Genomic DNA, 22,161 nt, shown 5'->3' with positions numbered 1-22,161 from the left:
TAATTCTGGGAGAAACTGACAGAATTTTGGTACAAATAGTAGATTCTCAACGTCTCAAAGTCTCTTGACAACTTAACTTTCTACAAGACACATGCACTTTACAGTTCCAACACTGGTCTGTGAGAATGTGGGATTAGCAGGGTAGGAACCAACACTACTTATTTGCAGGTTTTTCTCTTTTTCAGTATGCAATATAAAAGTCAATTGGCAATAGTTTGCATTTCATGGCTTATTCTTGCACAAATAAGATCAGATGTGATACATTATGCACTTCTTATTTTCAATGTGATCAAGGAAGAAAAGCAACTTGTATGCTTATGATTCGGGTAATTTTAAGACGATTGTTTTAAAACTGCATAGACTACATTTGTAGGCTTAAAGATATTCTGGCACTGTCTGAGAAAACATTCTTTGGATAGGGCGAAGGAGAGGTGTGCAATCTGAAGTTTGGAGGCAAGACTAACTCACAGATAGTGGAGGAAAATAACAGCAACACTGGCAAGTGTGAATCAGCATGAAGCAACTTTTGTAAAGCCTACTGAAATGCAGACCAGCCTGTTATTGAAGCCATTATGGGAAAACAATGTGAGCGCTCAGGCGAGATACAGTCTGTAGCAAACAGAGAAAATTAGGCTCATCTCCTCTAAAACACCATTGTTCTGAAACCACACGGAGAGTTAACAGGGAATAGCAAACAAAGCATGACCTTCCTCTGAGTCACTGTAAACAGTTCAAAAATATTGTGGCAAGTTTTCAAGTTTACCAACAATAACTGGGATATCAAAGTTCATGCAGATGTGACTGACATAATATTTGTACCATAAATTGGAGTTTTGATGCCTGGATGATTGTGCACTTTGCGACAAAAAGTGGGCACTTCATATGTAACTTTTCCTTTGTTGAAAGAGCTAAAATATTCAATGAGATACAATTTCTTTCGGAGGGGGGGGGGGGGGGGGAGGGGCAACCTGTTACTTTTACTCACCTGTTCCTAAAGAGCATATTAAATGTTCTCTGAGGAACAATGGGGAAAATTCAAAACATGTATAACCTACACAGATGTGAACGCTTCTTTCATCAGACTACTGTAACATCAGAAATATTCACGGCACGAAATTTTCGCGAATTGCACCCAACAGCCTTTTTCACAACATGAAACTTACATTGCAAACTGCCACTGGCATTTATTGCATTATGTAGTTTAAAAAAAAAATGTTCTTGTGCACTTTACTTTCGTGAATCTTGGCCATTAACGAAATTCCCAAACATTATATGCATGCAAAATTTTCTCGTTTTACAGTACATAACAGACTTTAAAGGTCATGTACATTTCTTTTACAAATGTCACACAATTTTGCATGGTTGAAGAATAATTTCTCCCAACATCATTTATGTAATCTTATGAAAATAAGATGGTGATAACATGGTGATATTTGTTCGTACACATTCTGATGGTGACAACATTATTCTAAAACTTTAATGCTGGCTTGCTGGAGTATGTCGATGCATTTGGGAATCTTAGGTTCAGTCAGCAAAGCTTTGGCAAGATATGAATTTGAGCCTAGTTTAATAATACGCTGTACATACAATTGTGCAAGCTGCAAACTACATGCAATCTTATAAAAACTTGCAATCTTTTACGATCATTACAGCCCACTGCTTGTACATCTGTAGAACACATACAGTGTGTGTGTATGATTCAGATTATATACTGAATTTATTTATATTTTTACACATACTACCTTGTTGGTCTAAATTCTAAATCAATGACACACTTTGGCAATCTACGGCAATAGCATAAATGTAAAACAGGCAAAGTCCGACCTCAGTTATCCAGCTACCAGTTTTCTGGATCTCTCTTTTATCTCAACATGGACTTACACACGATTGTCCTTGCATTTTCAATGTGAAATACCGTTGCTAAAAGGAACAAAAACAAACAGGATGATATAACACAACATTTCTACTCATATTTTATTTTTACATTATTTGAATCATTACAACAAGGAAACGTTATGTGAATCATCACAGTGAATAATAAAATTAACAATGTTATAAAAATCTCTATTAAACACAGTTCAAAAATTGTTTTAAAATGTTGTGCTTGAGCATACAAATGTATGTCACTTATCTCGCCATATCATTTATCCAGATCGGCGGTGATCCCGACATGACCTGATACACTTGTAATTAATGTTGAACTGTATTGCAGTTCAAGTTTAAAGTGTATGGAAGCAGCTTGATACTCAACATTTTTCCCAAATGACCTCCTTATCACAGCACCGACAACATGGAAATTCATGTTCTTGATAGTGCATTTATCATAAAATTATGCACTTATTCTGAAACTGTGCATTGATCATAAAATCGCAAATTTCCTACAAAATCACAGCAACTAGAAACAGTCAGAGTATTAATGTGACAGATACTGTAGCAGCGCCCAATCTTGTTGGTCCATTCAAAGATACATCTTTAGACATGTCTAATAGTGGACTGCGTGATGTATGATGTCATCTGATAGCACCCTGAGCTGTGACCCCTGTGACATTTGATACTATGCTGAAGCTTTCTAATTAATGTCTATTCTTTCTCCATGGGCCAATATTGTACAATGGCTCATTATGTCGCAAAGTCAATGTCACTGCATGCAAATCTTTTGGTTTGGTTGCAGACATCTTTATGTAGTAAATACTTCATACTTATGCACTTGTATGTACAGCTTGGGGTTTTCCTATATCCACAGCCTGCATGCTCCCAGGTTTTGGTTTTAAAGACTGTACAGCTGGATTCTGGGCTGCCTGTTCACTGTCTGGTCATTGCCAAAGTAGAAGGGAGATGTACATGTACATGTAGGTCTACATGTACAACGTGTAGATATATTCATCATACACAGGGGAGTCTTATATTACTTTGACATGCAGCCTCACATGTGTGACCTATTTACACAAAATCACACCAACCTTCTTTTCCTTTCTCTTTGCTGGCCAGCTGGGAAACTATAAAATCAGATATTTTTGCATTTATATGAAACTTTCATGAATTTTGCATCCCATGGTAAAAGGACCCTAAAGTTACGGCCTACAAAGTTATGGCCTACAAAGTTATGGCCTACACAATGTACTGAATGCCAGTGGCAATTCTAGCAAGTTTCATGCAGTGAAAAGGGCAGTAGGCCCCAATTTGTGACTGTTTCTGGTCTTACAGGAGTTACCCATTTTTAATGATGTCAGCATTACAATCTAGGCCTCCATGGTACATGTACAAGGACTCATGAATCGTGGTCTGTCAGACATGCAGTGTAGGCCTACTGTATACGGCAAATATTACATGAGGTTTTTATTTTTGCGGATTTTGGGAGTCAGGCGCTATTCACAAATGTAACATGCCAAAACATTAACTCTGACATCTGACATGAACGTGACATGCACCCATGGATTTCTCCATTCAGAATGGTACTCTACGATCGTGAAATTGTTGTGATTCCGATTCGCAAAAAATTAGACTCATTTTACATGGCCTATACCTTGGCAGTCTATTCCAGTTGGAAATGGCTATGGCAAATGCAGGGACTTCATGAGTGCCAGGAATGGCATTACCATGTCTTGACTAGTTACTGAAGAACACAATGTGTGCCAAAGCAGCTGGAGATGATGCAAGTACTGTGGTTACTGACTACTGGTTAAAGAGGGAAGATTTGTATGTGTGTTTGTGTGTGTGTGTGTGTGTGTGTGTGTGTGCTTCAATTCATGGTGTGTTTAGACTTGTACTTATTCTCTATTCGTAACAAATTACTTTTAATTCGTTCATGGGTCTAAACAAAAAACAAAAAACAAACAACTCACAGCAAACATTCGATGTCATTTCATTCTCATAAAGACACCGTATGTGTATATTAAATGCACCAAACGGTACCCGGGATACTGTATCACCCCAAGGTACCACGTTGTACGGAGCCATCTTGTGTTCATAAGATGTATATTTACACACTGTTATTATGGAGGTCAAAATTTACCAGTCAACAATAATAAGCCCAATGCTGTTTCAGCCCTGTTATGAAGTTTTTGACCATAATTACAATACGGGTGTAATAATAATAGTAAAGAAACTTTGATTTTTTTTAAAATATAAAACATCCTGTTACAATTTTGAACACTAACAGTACTGTAAAAGCAAAAATTTTTGCAGTGTTGAAATTTTTGTGCATTTCGCGCAACCAGAAACTAGCGCGAAAATAAAAGCAAATATTTTTGCTTGCCATGTGCTACAGTACTTGATGTCTTGGTTCCGCGGAATTGAAAACAAGCGAAGCTCTTCTTACCTGCCCCAGCACGAAAAATTATTCGCGAGAAAATATCCACTTTTAAAGTAATTCAAAATAAGATTGTTTTAATCCACTAGCTTGTCCTATGATTACTTATTTTACGTTTTTGTTTTTTTTTTTGTGGTGGACTGGTAATGCAGGTGCAGTGAAGCTGTCTGTGTGTGACTCTGAGATCACTGATGTAGTATGTGTGATAAGCGCTGAATGTTATGATGCTGCTACACTGCTGAGCTCATTGTTGCAACAAAATCTTCTTCCCTGAAACACTAAAAATTACTTTTACCCATTTCTGATAACCAAGGGTACAGTGTGAAAAAGAAAAATGAATAATTCAACAAAATGGCAGATTTCTATTTGGTATCCCAGGGTATCAAAAAACATCATCATATAGGCTACAGGCATGCCAAACCTAACACTGAAAAAGACAAAATCTCATGGTGTAGACATTTTTGCACATGAAACTACAATGAAGAATAACAGCATGCATATTGTTTGCTTGTAACATGTAATACGATTTCACATTTTGATTCCGCACGATAAAAAATACGCAAAATTAATCGTATCCAGCTCATGAGCACAAAACTTACTTGTGAGAAAATTTCCACTTTTACAGTACTTGGCTAGCACTTGTTACGAAAAAGATGAAGGGGAGGGGGGAATAGAGTCGACTATGCCCATAACAATAACATGTTAACAAGCAAACAATTTTTTTTTTTTTTTTTTTTTAACATGATTACCATCAGCTTCAGGCCACTGGCACCAATTCATCTGTGCATGCTGGCACCTTGAGACTTTGAACCTTACCCAACATTTACAACTTTGTAATACCGGTACTCTGAAGGACGTTGAACTGCACATCTCCAAGCTATCGGTGCCTACATAACAAGTTTTCGTAAGTCTTCTTTTTTCTTTAGGCGGAGGAGGTTTTATCAAAGCACTTTGTTGAATCATCAGTTTTGTTTTTGTAATTGGTAAGTTCAAAATCAAATATGTCCAAAATACATTATATGTTATGTCAGAAATATTATCTCTGACCACATAACCTACATCAGTGTATAACAAGATTTGGCTTTCTTTCTACATTTATCACAATCTCAAGGCATTCAGGAGAACACATGGCAGACTATCCATTCTCACGTCAGAAAGAACAATAAAGTGCACTGCACTATTCTACAGTAAACTCATAAAGTGCACAATAGACGTCTTTCCAACTAAACAGAAACATACACAGAATATACTGTACATTGTATATATTTCACATAAATATATTACCACATATCCTACACTAAAAACTGGGAAGACAATCTATGTAACAAAACCTATAATACATTCTAGTTTCAGGTTGTATTTGAAGTTATGGATTTTCTTTTCTGGTTGCCTGATAACAAAATGAACAAAATGGATGACTACAGTAGTCAAGAGCAAAACTCTACAACACACTGGGGTTATGTACAATGTGTCTAGAAATAGAGTATTGCACAATAAAGATACACTTAGGACAAGCTACATAAGTTGTCTTTGAAATATTTTGTGACTGAAGAACAGTCTGCATAAGCTTTGAATGCATTACAATTGAAACTGTCTCAAGGGAACCATCTAATATGTATAATGTACTGAAGGCAATGGATCTTGCATGATACCAAACCAAGGCAACTGACTGCAAACACAAATGAACCTTCGTATAGCCTTTGTGCAGGTGCACTGTTCTACAGGTTTGTGTCACTGGTATTTGTGGTCAGTGATGTCATGCTTGTCTTTATTCTCACTTCAAGACCTTCTCTCTGTTTTCCTGCTCATGTCAGGACTACTCTACTCATACACTAAAGTTATATTTATTACTTTCTTTATGCCCCATGATAAATGACTATGTTACAATCATTTATTGCAGCTCTACAGACATAGTGTATGCCTTGCCACATTGTTGCAGAAAAGCTTTGGTTCCCACTACACATTACAAGAGCAAACAAGTGTCTGAAATTTCAGACCAGGCATAACAATGAAGTGACTGAGTACCTTCATAAAAGAAGCTGTAACGTTTCATTGAATGCTACACCAATTTTACTACAACTACAACTTGTCAAGCAATGCATTCCAGCACAAACCTTGTAGCACTTTAATAACCCCTGTAATATATAAAAGAATAATGATAACATGAAGTTGCGCATTTATTGTCATAAGTCATAATCAAATATTTACAAAACAAATCAACTGCACGATGTTACTTATAACAACAAATTAAATCAACACACAAGCTTGTTTATGAATAAGGTGTATAGTTTGACTTTCTTCCACTCCGTTGTCCTAGTAACAAGCTTTTCCAACCAGCCATCTGCATAAGAAGCATCTCACTACTTGGAATCAAAGGTTGCGTTTGTGCACTCAGGAGCAAATCAAACCATATCAAACTACCCGGTATACTGTACCGTACCATACCATGCCAGATTTGGAGCGTCCAAGCACTCTGTGGAGAGAGCGTATCTCATGAGCTACAAAATGTATTCTGGGACTCGAGTCAGACAGGTCAAACGTTTTATGTACATGTAGCAACAGGGTCATGCACCTGGCAGGCTTCCGCTACATGTAGATACAGGTGTCCCCAACAAAGAGAATCAACTCTTGCTTTATGAGGTAGTGCGTGTTATGCCCATTCTTCGCATGCCAACTTCTGGCATGGTATGGTACGCTTCTGGAGCACATCGGGAAATACTAGTAGTCCACTCTTGGCTTGTTATGGTATAGTATGGTGTTGAAAGGTACACTTTTGGAACGTTCAAGCACTCCTCTGACATGGGTATGGTACAGTACGGTACACTTTAGAAGAGCGCTCGAATGCACCCTGGGTGTGTGCATTAGTTGTTGATACGTATGTATGTTAGGCATGCCTTCATGAAAGCTTTCTGACTATAACAAACAACTTTTGTTCTACAGATATATATGCATAAAATCTGAATATTCAATCAACTGGTCCACTGAGAAAAAAAAATATTCATTTTGTAGAGCATACTTAAAGCTTAGGTCCTATAGTTTACTTCAAGGCTTCATAATCAATGGAGTGCTCCAGCTGCAAGATCTTTACTGGGGTATACACGTACATAACTGAAACTGAACTACCTCTTTCATCGTAATGTAAATGTAGTGTTTTGTGTATCATGCTGTATTGCTTTTTGTTTTGTTCTTGCAACTGTATATTTGTTCATCTCGTTTTTTATAAATATGAAATAATTTTCCACAAAAGCATTTTTTTTTAACTGATTATCTGGGTCGGCCAGATTTTAAGGAAATTTTTAATTCCTCGTTGGCTGCTTCCCTTCAGCTTTATGTATTCCAAAGTTTTTACTCTGTCTGACATGATTGTTCATCAATGTCTTTCTCTGTTGTTTTTTATGCTGAACAAATAAAATTCAATTCAATTCAATTCAATTCTTTGAAATTTAAAGTTTAAACAAAACAAAACAAATATTAATTTTTGGATTGTCAGTGTTTCCCAGCTTGCCTGGAGATTGTACACGCATTTGATATCTCATGCACATAATGTGACCATGATCAAACGGTTCCCATGTTTAAACCCAAATGAGTCATCAGATCAGGCTACAGAAGATGTCAAGTTAGTTTATAAGTGCAAGGGAATTATGGCCGATAACACAGGATATCCACACTGCATGAACCCTTAAAATGATATGTGTCATATGATGTCATTGAAAGGGGTGGGGTATGAGGAAAGGGGGGCTTGCTTGATATTGTTGTCTTTGGTTTGACTGGTATGCTCATACAATTTGAATATTTATGCCACTGAAGTAACGTCTCAAAAAAACATAGTTGTATGGGGGGTTTTCAGAAGAGTTAATAGTTTGATGCTCAGCCTGAACTAAAGATTAAAAAAACAAGCACTTACCAGTGGTATGTAATATAATATGAAAGCAGATGGGGCTTTAAAAGAACAATAACCAAAGCAAGACCCAAACAAAAATGCCTGTTAATCAGGCAATTAGTGACTCGCAGTGACTTCAAGATAATTCAAGATCATACATTACCCTCTGGCCAACTATGATTCCCTGAAAGAGGCTAACAAATTCAGTGTGAAGAGGTCATACTTGCTGCCCTCAGCACACACTACACACAACATGTAGCCTATTCATCACTGCCCCAGTTGACACAAATAAGAATACAACCAAAACAATTTAGGTGTTTGCTATAATACACAAAGAACACATTATAAGTCATTGCTCTATGCAATGACTATGCAAAGATGATCTCTCCTCATCCCCCACTCAAGAGGTGAAATATTGCATCACATGAAAATGAACTTCACAAATCCAGTTTTCTGAAACTCTCCAGGGGATATTATGTACCCAAGAAACCCGTACCCACACCTGCCTAATGATAGCTACAACTACAAGCCTTGAGTACACACGTACACACCCTATGTACAGTATGTACACTGCCTATTGTCAACACAGTCTGGGGGCTTCACACATATCTTGTATAATATACACACATACATACACACACACATCGAAACACAGTGGTCACCACTGAGATCAAGTTGAACCATAGGTTGCACAGCACAGAGCCTATGGGATCCATGATTGTGAAATTTCAGCCTCTAGAATGTATACACACGTGTATAGCTGCGTCTCCTCCATCCCATTAGGCCTACTACAGTGTATCTATTGCTGGCCAGCAGACCTGTCTCTTTGTGCACTGTATGGTCCTATGAAAGAATGAAATGTACTACACTGCATGTTTATACTCATCATTAATTGTTACTGTAAGCTTATCAAAATACCTGGTACATATAATATATATTGCACACTTGTATCCATATGTACTGTAATTTATGCAAGCATAAATACACTCAGCAAATACATGTACACAGGCATGCATGAATACACACAACAAAAACAATCTTATACAGGTACATACTATAGGCCTATCTATATATTGTGCATACATACACAAAGAAAAAAATCAAGCCCACAAAATGCCTCCACATTTTACTTACAGACACAGATTATTAATAATTTGCTATCATCTCAAGATTCAAAAGCATGAAGAGCTTGCATTACAAACATATTTAGTACAATCTGCATTGAAAACATACATGTAGGTCAGCAAAATGCATTATTATTGACTGCAGAATAATTTTATGTTTTGTTGTGTTTTTGCAAAAAAAAAAAATTTCTGCTTTGCTTTGGTTCGATTCTTAGAAGATAGAAAAGCACAAGGGGATAAATTGGGATTCAACGTGTATCATATGTAGCCTATATATGTAGGTCATACACGTGTAATAAGCCAGTTCCGAGTTAGCTCAAGTGCACGTGGGTACATATGATCTTCCTTTTTTCTTGTTTGGTTAGGTAATTCACTTGTTTACAAAGCGACATGGTGCATCTTAGGCTTGCCTGACACAACAATTTATGGAATTCATCAATCATGTTTAACCAAAGATCAACTTGCATAGACCAGGTCCGCCAATTACCAGTGATCACTTGGGAAAGTATCAATTTCATTATTTTGCATTGAATGTATAAACAATCTTATTGTGTTGATGTTGCCAAATAGACCTTATGCTACTTTTGCTGTCAGGTGGATGTGCTCACAAGAACCAATTATCAGGGTTACTTGAATAATCATCACATCACAGATACTTATCTCAATGAACTTAAAACCTTAGAAACACCCTACAAAGCACTGTATAAATGCTATTATTATTATTATTATTATTATTATCATTATTATCATAATTATCATTATTATTATTATTATTATTATTATTATTATTATTATTATTATTATTATTATTATTATTATCATCATCATTATCATTAAAATCAACATGCCCTGCTGGAACAAATTACTTTTTTTCTGCTCATGCGCAAATTGGAACCTCCAGCTGGCTTTAAATACAAAGTGTACCACTCTTTATGGCATGCATAGAAATATAAAAAAACTGTGCCATACATCTTAGAAACACCTTACCACAAGTCCCAAGTCTACAACTCTATATAAACTGCATATCATATTCACATATTGCAATCTGAGATAATTCATGACAGTGTTAACCTAGTGTCAATGACACTTCCACTGGCAATGGAAGTGGCATTCCTCGAAAGATGACAGAAATACCAAGAAGGCCAAGCAATCAATGACCGTTTCCTTCCATCATCTAAAAATGTCACTTGGAACGTCACACAACGAGGCATGCATCCTCCCCTGCCTGCAGCACAACGAATACTCCTCATATTGTTCCCATATCTCCCCCTCCTGCTTGCAAAACTCACCACATTGCACGCATATACACAAACAGTCTCAACACACACACAGTATACACAAACACCATACGCCACATTCTTTGTAGGGTTCACTGTTACCCTAGTACATGTAAGGTACAGTGCTGGGACACGTACCAAACTGTGGGCATCTGTATGAATGCACTGTGGGAGGGTTGCCTGTGTGCACAGAACTTGATACAGAGCCTTCAGCCTCATCATGATGATATGTTTGCTAACACATCATTGGTGTCCTATTCTGTAGGCTAAATTGTCTGCATTGATTTTTATCACAGAAATTCATATTACTGTAAAATAAGCATATAGTTTGTCACTACACTTGTTCCACAAGTGCAGTAACTATATGACCTTGTCCTACATATTTTTGGTTTTTGTTTTGTTTTTGTTTCCTACATAGCCCTGGACTGCTATGCAAACATTTAGGTTCGAAAGGAAAGTCTCACTTACAGTTTGTTTGTTTGTTTGTTTTTGATGACTTTAATAATATCATTTTAGAGAGTAAACACAGGTAAGAGTTTTCTTGCTGAGTTTCTTAAAGGGAACGCAAACCCAAAGAGCAATGTGGATTGAGTGAAAGCAGTAACATCAGTAGAACACATCAGTGAAAGTTTTAGGAAAATCGGGCAATCGATGCAAAAGTTATGAATTTTTAAAGTTTTGGTGTTGGAACTGCTGGGTAAGGAGACTACTAGAGGTTATGACGTATGAGTGGACTACAATATGAAGAAAATATAAAGGGAATTCAATAAAAATTCACTTTCCATGAAAATTACACATTTCGTCAACTTGATACTGACATATGTTAGGGGTAGCACTTATTCCCCCTGCTTTCTGTATCAAAGCGGTTAGTCAAGTACTCTTTCATTTTGCTAGAAATTTGAATTTTTGTGGAATTCCTTTTATATTTTCTTTATATTGTTGTCCACTCATACGTCATAACCTCTAGTAGTCTCCTCATCCAGCGGTTCCAACACCAAAACTTTAAAAAATTCATAACTTTTGCATCGATTGTCCGATTTTCCTCACACTTGCACTGAAGTGTTCTACTAATGTTGATGCTTTTACTCAATTCACATTGCTCTTTGGGTTTGCATTCCCTTTAAGACCACTGGCCAGCTCTCAGATAATGTATAATTGCCATTGGTATCAACATACAAAATTTCTTCAAACTATACAGGAGATAAGAGCACCAAAAAGTTTTATAAAGGAAAATGGCAGCACAAAGAAAAGACTTACCTCACCAAACCACTCTTGAAAAAAAAGTTTTGATGGAGGAAGCCAGTGGAACCAGAACAAGATTTCACAGAAAGTTACAGTAAAGGGATAGTATAGTTTTGGTTGAGATTGTGAGATATTTACAAAACCACTTATAAACTTTGAAAGTACATACAACTCATAAGAGGGTTTCAAAGTTTATTTGACGAAAATCAGTTTTGAAATGGCAAAGATATCCACACACAAAGTAAAACGAAGCAATCCTAATAAAATGCGGGCCCCACATTTTATTAGGATTGCTTTGTTTTGGATATCTCTGCTGTTTCAAAACCAATTTTTCATTTAATAAACTTTGAACTCTTCTGAGACTTGTATGCTCTTTCATATCTTTTAATACAGCTTTGTAGGTTTCTCATTATCTCTCAAAACAAGCTGAACACCTGAAGCCCCTTTCAACCAAAACTATATCATGCCTTTAACAACATTAGACTAATTATTCTCTGTTTATACTACCTGATATTTTTTCTTCTCGAGGTAGAAAAATCAAGCTGCTGCTATCTACAACAAATGGCCTTGATCACAGACTACTAAAATCCCTTATTTTCTTTATTATACAGTATGGAAACATGTACATATTGTACACACAATTTCACAGATTAAAAAAAAAAAAACAACCATCGCCAGACTCAACTCAGAATACAAACTGATAATTTGAAGATATAACCTTTGCTCAGAGATCTGACAAGTTGTGTGTACTACACTGCATTTATACTGTCGGTATGTAACAGTGAATTCTACAAATTTGTACACATTACATGTATATGTATACAATGTAAATGCACTGAGCATATGTGTAATATTCTGTAAAAACTAACATTAATCTTTCTTCTTCTATCGGTCTTGACTAATAAAAAAAATATATATATAAAAAAAGTTGTTCTCTGATCAAACATGTCACAGGTACAGGTAATTCACATGTGAACTGCATGTCATCACACTCAACTTAAGCATTTATAGTACAAAAAATAAAAGTGAAAAATCGTGGTATCTACAATACATGTAGAAGGCTTCAACAACAGAAAAATACTTCTTTTTTTTTCTCATCCCTCTATGAGCAAATATGAACACACTGAATGCCACAGTATAATGTCTGCTTTGTAAATACAATTAAAGGTTTTTGCTAAAAGAGAGTGCTTTTTTGGTCTATTGATTCTTTGTGACAGTACATTGTATAACTCCTGATCTTCAGAAATAAACTTCTGTGCAACTGCATTTAATAGCTCAAGCTTGGTGCTGGAAAAATCAATCCCTTAATACAAATGTTTTTTGACATGTACACACTTTGTACACAGAGTGCTGCACTACTAACATATCAATGAATAGGTTGTGGACCAAAGCTGTTTTGGATTTTGTAGTTGTGAAAAAAAAACAACACAATATTCTAAAAAGTACAATTGTTCTATTTGCACTTATTGGAGGGAAAAAAGTATCATTCATACCATTTGCCAAATTCTAAACTCTGCACTACATACCTTGGTACAGTACATTGAACAAGGTTGCTTTTTGCAGTTCCATTATGGGGCAATTCGTGTAACATACTACCGGTACCGGGCAAATTACAGTGACTGCAAAATCTTTTATTCAGAACAATTTAAGGTGATTCTAAAGCCAAATCTTTTGTGGGAGGAAGGTAACAAAGACTATATGTGGGGCTATAAGCATGAACAGTAGCATATGGAATCAGAAAGGTAAGCTATAAAGAGAGAGAGGAAAATATGAAAAAGGAAAAGATAGAAAAAAGATTAAAAAATGACAGGAGGGTGTTATTATCGAAAAAGTCCTACAGGCTTACACCAATGAACACAGGGTTGAGATTTTCAGGTGTAACATCTCATGTTTTCTAATCCTACAAATTTAACCAAGTGCAAAGTAAATGAGTCAACAAGTATGAAGTATTCAAGTAAAAATTTACTTACAGTGATTTGAAACAACCGATATACAAATACACTGTATAGTGAGGTGCCCGCACCTCGTCAGGGGCCCGAATACCGTCATCCCGCTTAAAATTGTTTTAAGCACACTAAACAAAAATTTATGCACGGGACTATGTTCAGTACTTGTACGCTTGAAACTTGGCAGGGCTACCAAAACCAAGCAAATTGAGATGAAAACCGAACAGTTTTTCGCAAAAATCTGAAATTTTAATAGGAATACATGTTATTAAGTATCATCACTGTCACCCACACGCATCTTTTAGGTGTATGTCTATGGGAGCATCACAGTCACCCGCACACATCTTTTACGTGCAAAGTCTATGGGAGCGCTGGTGACGAGTTGCGGCGGGCCCCTTCCTTAGCGCACAACCATTCCGCATCGTTCGCGTTTGACGATGATAGCTGCAAATTTTCAATATCGATCAGTGAACTTGTGATTCCAGTGGAATTTTCAGCATTTTTCCTCTATGTGAGTTGGATTTCAAAGAATTTCAGTGGCGAAATGTGATGCAAATATGCGCAAAAATTAACTATGATGAGGTGCGGGTCACCCAAGTATATATAGTTTTAAATAACTTAGGTGCATGGATATCAGTCTGATTGAAAAAAATCAAACTGCATCATTCAGTGAAATTGTAGCTCTGAAAATTAGCTTTAAAAAAAGAGAAAGAAAGAGGATCCACACTGCAAAACAGAGTTTTAATTTCAACATGTCAATCAACATGCAAATACACAGTTTTATATTTATTATGGATGACCATTTACTTGTACACTTCATTTGTAATGACAGCTGTTTTTTTAATGTATGTTTGTTTAAATCCAATCATTTGTGGGACTGTTAATCACACAAAATTCCCCCCTCAAATTTACAAAGCTACAGTTGCAAGGAAGGCACGGCAATTCACTATGACACTATTAAATGTTAGGGCCCAATCTATTTTTTTTCTCTTTTTAAAGTGACAAGTAGAAAGCCTCTAGGCTCAAGATAATCTCTCGTCAAAGATGAAAATATATGAAACAAATGGGGGTCCAAAACTGTATTACTGCAATTTACTTGCCACAATTTAACATAGTTTGGGGATATGTCGCTTAACCTACTTAGTTCTACATGTAGAACCTAATGATGATGTCATGAAAACTTTTTTCTTGTGAGTCATGTGTTTGTGTACCAACAGTAATGCCATGTTAGACGAGAATCTTTCAGGATTTGTGGGATCTTTTCGTTTTTCTTTTCTTTTCTTTTTCTTGTCAACAAACAGATTTAGAAATCTACAAACAAAGCATTCAGTCATGTGTATTTCCAGCTTGATTGCAATGGCCGAGTAACTACCAAGAGCGAATTATCAGAGACGGCTAACCGAGAAACCTGCACTTGAATACGCAGTGCATAGGCCGGCTGCCTGTGCGAATTTTTTGTTGATACACCTCTGCTATGTCGTGTGCACTCTGATGAGGAGCGGGCAACTACATACTAGCATGTTAGCTGCAGTGCGGTGAATCATCAACGATGTTTTGACTGCATTCTCTGCGCCTACCTTTATAGTGCAGACGAAGATTGTGCTGTGACAGCCCGATGAAGGTTGATTTTGTTCTAGGATTCCATGTTCGAGGTAGAGGAGTCTCGTCTTCATTAACTGCTGGATAAAGTCGCCTCAATCTGTCAGACGGGTCAGAATTTTCAGTGTTTTGGTTGATTGCCGAACAGCTCCGTTCACCACTATTCGTCGCCATTTTCGTCGTCACTTGATCTGTTTGTGGATATTAATTAGTACGGGCCACACAGCACAGCACGTACGTCACCGGTTTTGCATGCTTTCTATGGAATTGAGCGTAGTCTAGTTGTTAGTCGTTTTATCATATCACATACACACGGAAGAGTTCAATACGTGTGCATTGGTTCTCAACTCTAGGGCTCCTAGTTATACAGGTGGCCGCTAATGCAGGTTTGACTGTACACTTTGTATTTGGTTTATTGCGCTCAGAAAGTCGTGAGATAATGCATGACAAGGTCGATCACGTTTATCGACTTGATTATTTATTGATAAGTAACATGGCGGGAGAAATTAAACTATTTATCTTTTCAACCATTCAAAATGACACAAAAATGTTTTACGGGCATATTGATATTCATATGTATATATATGTATATATATATATATATATATATATTTATCTCTCTCTCTCTCTCTCTCTCTCTCTCTCTCTATATATATATATATATATATATATATATATATATAGATATATTATATATGTATATATCAATGTTCAACACTCACTTTTTTTCCTCTGGTGGTCCAAAGAAGAAGAGTAGTGGCCCAAAATAAAACGAAGCATAAACTTCATTTTGAATCTTAGCTGCCCGATCGGGCCACCAAGCCTCTTTTTTATATTATTTTGGCGGCCCGACATCAATTTTAGCGGCCCCAAGCCACGGGGCCATGCACCGCTAATGTCGAGCCGAGTATATTATATAGATGATGACTGGCGGGGAGGGAACACCGAATGTTCCACCCGAGGGGTTTGAAATGCTATTGAGGGAGGTTATAAGTCCCGAGACGAAGTCGAGGGACTTATAGCCTCCCAAAATAGCATTTCAAACCCCTGAGGGTGGAACGTTTGGTACATGTTCCCGACAACAAAAGTCATCATCTGGTATATGGGTTAGTCAAATCTGCTTTTTCACATTGTATGGAATAGGCAAATTTATCCTATCGATTGCGTGAAAAATATGATCGTTCAATCGTTTGGTATCATTTGTCATTTGTTACGTGAAAATGTTTTCCCATGAGAGAACATTACAAAAATGTTCTGCCCATGGGCGAACATAACCAATGTGCCTCCATCACGTGACTGTGTTTAGCCAATCACTAACCGGTATTTGACTAACTCATTTAATATATATCATTAATCCCCAGTTTATTAAAGTGCTTACGATCAAATTGCCCTATTTCTTTTGTCTTTTCCCTTCCTATATAACGTAGAGTGCATTGTAGCAGGGAGGTGATCGTCTCACCTCCCTGATTGTGTTATAGGGACGATTTGTTATGATATAGGCCTACACTTTGTATAAATAAATTGTTTTTTTTTATTACTATACATATTAGCAAATAGATATAATGATATTGTTCAATACTGTCAATTGACTTCTTAAAGGGCAACTAAAGGAAGCCAAAGGCCACAGGATTAAGGGAAAACAACATCATAAGTAGAACATAATATCAGCGAAAGTTTGAGGAAAATCGGATAATCGATTCAAAAGTTATGAATTTGTAAATATTATATTGTATTGTATTATTGTATTGTATTGTATTGTATTGTAGTGTGTATTTAATTGCATTGTGTAGTATTGTATTGTATTGTATTGTATTGTATTGTGTTGTGTTGTATTGTATTGTATTGTATTGTATTGTATTGTATTGTATTGTATTGTATTGTAGTGTAGTGTATTGTATATATAGGTACAGTCTCTTAACATCATTTCCAGCAGTGGATATGTCCAGTCCAAGCCCCATCTTTTTTTCCCCCACTGGGATATTTATTATTCTACATCAGACATAATTATATTCATCTGTATACGTAATACATCATAATATTTCAAATACAATACTTTGAAAAGCAAAACAACCACTAAAATATCGTGACTCATGCCATCATAATAAATCAGTTATATATACCAGGTGTCTAAACAGACACCATTTTTTTCTGAAACACTTGCAACTTATGATTATTTCTTGCAATAAATTTTTCTTTATCATAATAGCCCCATCTCATCCAAGCCCCATCTTGTCACCCTGAGATTTCTTTTCCCACCATGACTAAGGATGATATGCAAATATCACATGGCAAATGCTTCAAAACCTGCACAAGGAGCCTTTGTTTATGAAACTTCAACTCTCTTCCAAATTAGTTAAAATTAATGTAATGTAAAATTATTTCTACTGAAAAAGCAATAATTCTTTATACCACTCATCCTAACCAAAGTATTCATGAAAGAAAGATATCATTTAGAGAGGTGAAGGTTCAGGTGCGAGTTTCTTCACTTTGTCTCCCTCTTCAAATTAAATTTGTTTTAAGATCGCAACTGCTGATCTATAAATTAACAAACATGTCGGAAAAAAGGGAACCGTTGCCCGAAAAGTTGTAGATGACAGGTTCGAGTCCTATACTGGTCCCTTTTTTCCGACATGTTTGTTAATTTACAGATCAGCAGTTGCGATCTTAACAAATTTAATTTGTAGGCCCTATATATTAGACGGAGACAAAGTGAAGAAGTGAAGTGAAGTATTCATATTGCACAGAATGATGTGAAGCCATAATGGGCTTAGAGCATAAACAAACACGGGGTAACCATGAACGTTGTCCTGTTTGTTATTTTTGTCGTTGTTATTGTTTTGTTTTGTTTCTTTAAGTTCAATACAGCACTATTCCTGTTCCCCAAGATGCTGTTTAGTAAGATATCAGTACAATTGTATTGACAAACTCAGGCCGTTAGAGGGCAGCATATTACTTTGCAGCTCTTGCACAGCAGCAAGTCTTGCACGTATAACACGTCATGGTATCTCATTGGAGACTTGTTGGCGACCTGCATGGTGGCGACTCGAGTCTCCCCTGTCACCGAGACGTCGCGGAAACGTCTCCGAGACGTCTCCTCGGCTTCTCCTGGAATGCAGCCAAGTCTCCGTGGAGTTGCATTTTTTTTTTCAGAGTCTCTTTCCAGTCTCATCTAGTTGGAGAGACGTCTCCGCGACGTCTCCTTCTAGTTGCGGCAAAGCCGCGGAGACTTGGCCACAATGATATCTTGATATTGGTCTGGCAACACTTTTTGTTAGGGTTATATTTGTGACCATTCACGGGTCCGAGCAGATTGAGTCATCTATGCTATTCCCAATGCTTTATTCTAAGTAATTCAATTCAATTAAATTCAATTCAATTCAATAGTTTATTTATTTCCATCAAAGAAAAAAAAATGATTCAAACGGAATGTGGATGCATATACGGTCCCATCCCTCCCCCCCCCCCCCCCCCCCCGAGGTCAACCATGTATACACGTATTCAGTTATGGATATACAACATGCTTGTTCCAGATTCTTTGAGACAACTCCGTTAATATGTAAATTGGCTATAGGCTTTTAATCCCCTATCACGGGCTTTTCGAAGGGACGCCATCAGAATATTCCCCTTTCACTGGCTTTTGGAAGGGAAGCTGGAAAATGAACGATAAACTAAGAACGTTAATTGATTACACAGGTTTGGGGAAGAGATTCAGTCAAAGAGCAGCGTGGGTGGCGTATAGGTGCTACATGCAGCGCATGTGGTGAAAATGTCCTAAAGAAGGCCAACCGAGCATGTTAATATTTGCAGCAAACATGCATGAGTATTTCAGTTCAAATTCATTTCATATTTCCATTTTCTCAATGATTACAAAAATATTGACAATAAAACAAGAATACAAAATACATACAATCATGTCTTTTGATTGGAGAAGAAGACTCGGAAAAAAATATATATACTTGACACAAATGTACATGGTCATATCGTATGAAGATGTCACATGTATAGAAATATGATGGGGCCTACATAAAAGCTTTAAAACTTGTAAAACTGTAGGTTAATAAGTATAGTTGGGAGAATCGGAGCGAACGCCAAGCAGCTGCACTATACACCTATTTCGAAACTAACCCTATTCGGGACCCTATTTCAGGATTGTTCGAAAAAAAATAAAACTACCCATATATTCTATTCATGATATCTCGGTGAAAAATAACCTCAGACCATGAGCAAAGACAATTAAATTCACCCACTGATGCATTCCGAGCATCAATGAGAGGACGCACGGCGGCCCTGCCATCCCTGATTTGTAAAGTACATAACATTATTGTGCACTGATCTATGTGTTTTGTTTCTTAGTTTTATAGCATTATTTGTTGGTCTACGCTTATTGATTTAATTAGGCCGTTTAAAGTATACTTTATGAGTGCCTTCCCTTCTTTGCCCCTCCTTCCTTTTGTTACGACCAAAATCACTCTGAGAATGATCGCACAAAAGAAACAATCAACTGATGTTCAGGCGGTTTATTAACAGTGATATTGTGGGTACAGACTGGTAATCAGCGTCACATCAATACAACAATGATCAATAGAAGCGGTTATAAATCGGTAGTGGAATCACTTACACGTATTAAATAATCCTTTGAAAGTGTCCAAATACGATGTTCGATGCACAGACGAATGATCCTTGACGCACCGATGAATGATTCCTCCGACGTAACTCCAGAGGCGCAGGTTACGATAGTCCACGGTATAGATCCGGGGTAAAATCCACGATATACGTCCACGGCGAAATGTGCAGAGTCCAAACGTTATGACGACCACGTCCGGTTGATGCGTTGAATGATGATTCACTTTATATTGTCCAGCGAGGAATTCAGCCCGTCACAGCTTTGCCGTACAATGTAGCAATGTCCATTGACATTAGAACATGGAGTCCAATGAAGGCACATTAATTCTCTGCAGGCAAAATGTCTCCCAGGCCTTATCTCCACAAACGTAACAGGTCAGCAGGTAACACAGGACTGATTATAACAAGTCGCTTCAGAGCCAGAAGTGACGTAACTCTCAGAGCAGAGGTGTTGGGTACTCTGCCTACTGCAGAATTTCTCTGGCTTATATACTATCCATTCAAGCCCTTCTAGCACATTCTATAACTCTCTCCAACCTACTAGCCAGTCCAAGTTCCAGGAAACCTGGATGACTCACTGCCTAACTATGTACAAAACATCATTACCAAGAATAACTACCAATCACATTGGGCTACAGGGACAGTGCCTCACTCAGCCAAACATGTAAGCACTTCCCAGAACTTTCTGGAACGGGTGAAATCATTCTAGATTGAGTGAGCTATATTGTCTTTCCTGTTACATGCATATACTGTATAGCTACATTGTATACCACCTAGAAAATTCTCCACTGATCTAGTCAGCCTGTATGTACTATATCTATACCACATAGAATGTTCTCCATTAATCTGGTCAACCTGTGTACATACACATTAAACAGCCAGGCACACAGTACATCATACATGTACGTGTACATAACTACTAGTGTGTACATTTGTGACACTTTATCTCATTCTTTTCTTCAACTGCCCTTTCCTCTTCCTTCTTCTTCCTCCTCATTCTTCTTCTTCTTCTCCTTTTCTACGTATTCTTTTTCTTCTTCTACTCATTCTTTCAGTTTTTTCTTCGTACTCCGCACATTTACAGCTAATATAATTCGTATAATTGATGATTGGAGTAATTTTTGGAGCAAGAAATCAGATAATATCAGTTTATTTATTGTGCATTGTCTTTTAACGTGCATACTGTTTTATTCTACTTATATATATGCAATAATCTTATAGAGCGTGTATATTTTAATCATGTATTATTTATTATGTTTAAAGACCTTTTAACTTTATTGTTATCAATGTGTAATTATGTTTTGAATCCATGTTTTGTGAGTTGCAATTTTATCTGTATTGTATTTTGTGTGTTTTTACCCTTCAGCAGAGCCCTCATTGAAAGTAGTTTTGTAACTGACAAGGCTACACTGATTAAATAAAACTGGAAATGAATACATAAATGAATAAAATATTAAAATAAAGCCTATTCCAACGATTTTCGGGATGATTTCCCCAAATTGGCCCCCTAAAGTACATCCCTTTTAGGAAAAAATCGGGAACGCGCATGCTGTACAGATGACCACCTGTGGGGTGGGGGGGGGGGGTGGCACACGGCTACAGCGGGATAAAATAATCCTTGATCCATGTAACGCATAATTAGTCACAAGTTCATTGTATAAGTTGCAATCAACGTTCTTAGTTCATCATCCTAATAATCAGGAGCTGCGGAACTTTTTCAGTGTGTGTGTGTGGGGGGGGGGGGGGGGGGGGGGGGGGGGTGGGGGCTGCGGGACCGGAGGGGGTTGCCAAGGTTAAGACCCCCCGCGTAGACAGGAAGAATCTGAGTGCGGAATCTTGTGATTTTTTCCCCGATTTTTTCCCGTTTTTTTTTTTTTTTTTTTTAACAAGCCAAAAGTATATGTGTGTGTGTGTGTGGGGGGGGGGGGGGGGGGGGGGGGGGGCCTCCCGGTTCCGCGGCCCCTGATAATTGTCATAGTTTTAACGCTAATGTTATTCATCCAATGCATCGCACTCAATAACTATTTTACTCATTTTATTCTGCTCCTTTTATACTTCTTCTTCTTCTTCGTCGTCGTCGTCTTCTTCTTCGTTCGATAGCTAGTTCGTTTGTTTATTATTGGTGATATGCGTGTTAGCAACACTTCAATGAATATATCTT

At 37.2% G+C, this 22,161-nt stretch overlaps 1 protein-coding gene across 1 annotated transcript in view; it reads right to left on the bottom strand.

The window, feature by feature from the left end:
* LOC139728918 (ran-binding protein 9-like) overlaps positions 1-15,551 on the bottom strand; it is an 89,287-nt gene extending 73,736 nt beyond the window's left edge. Inside the window, exon 1 of the mRNA XM_071639847.1 lies at positions 15,356-15,551. Within this exon, the coding sequence (XP_071495948.1) occupies positions 15,356-15,551 (196 nt within the window). The remainder of the gene's footprint in view (positions 1-15,355) is intronic.
* Positions 15,552-22,161: the final 6,610 nt, after the last annotated feature.

Source organism: Diadema antillarum, unplaced genomic scaffold (genome assembly GCF_040938485.1).
Source record: "Diadema antillarum isolate AM-2024a unplaced genomic scaffold, OU_Dant_1.0 seq00000205_RagTag, whole genome shotgun sequence".
In the NCBI taxonomy this organism is placed as follows: Eukaryota; Metazoa; Echinodermata; class Echinoidea; order Diadematoida; family Diadematidae; genus Diadema; species Diadema antillarum.
Note: the sequence above shows the minus strand (reverse complement) of the source record. Positions and strands in the feature narration are given on the sequence as shown.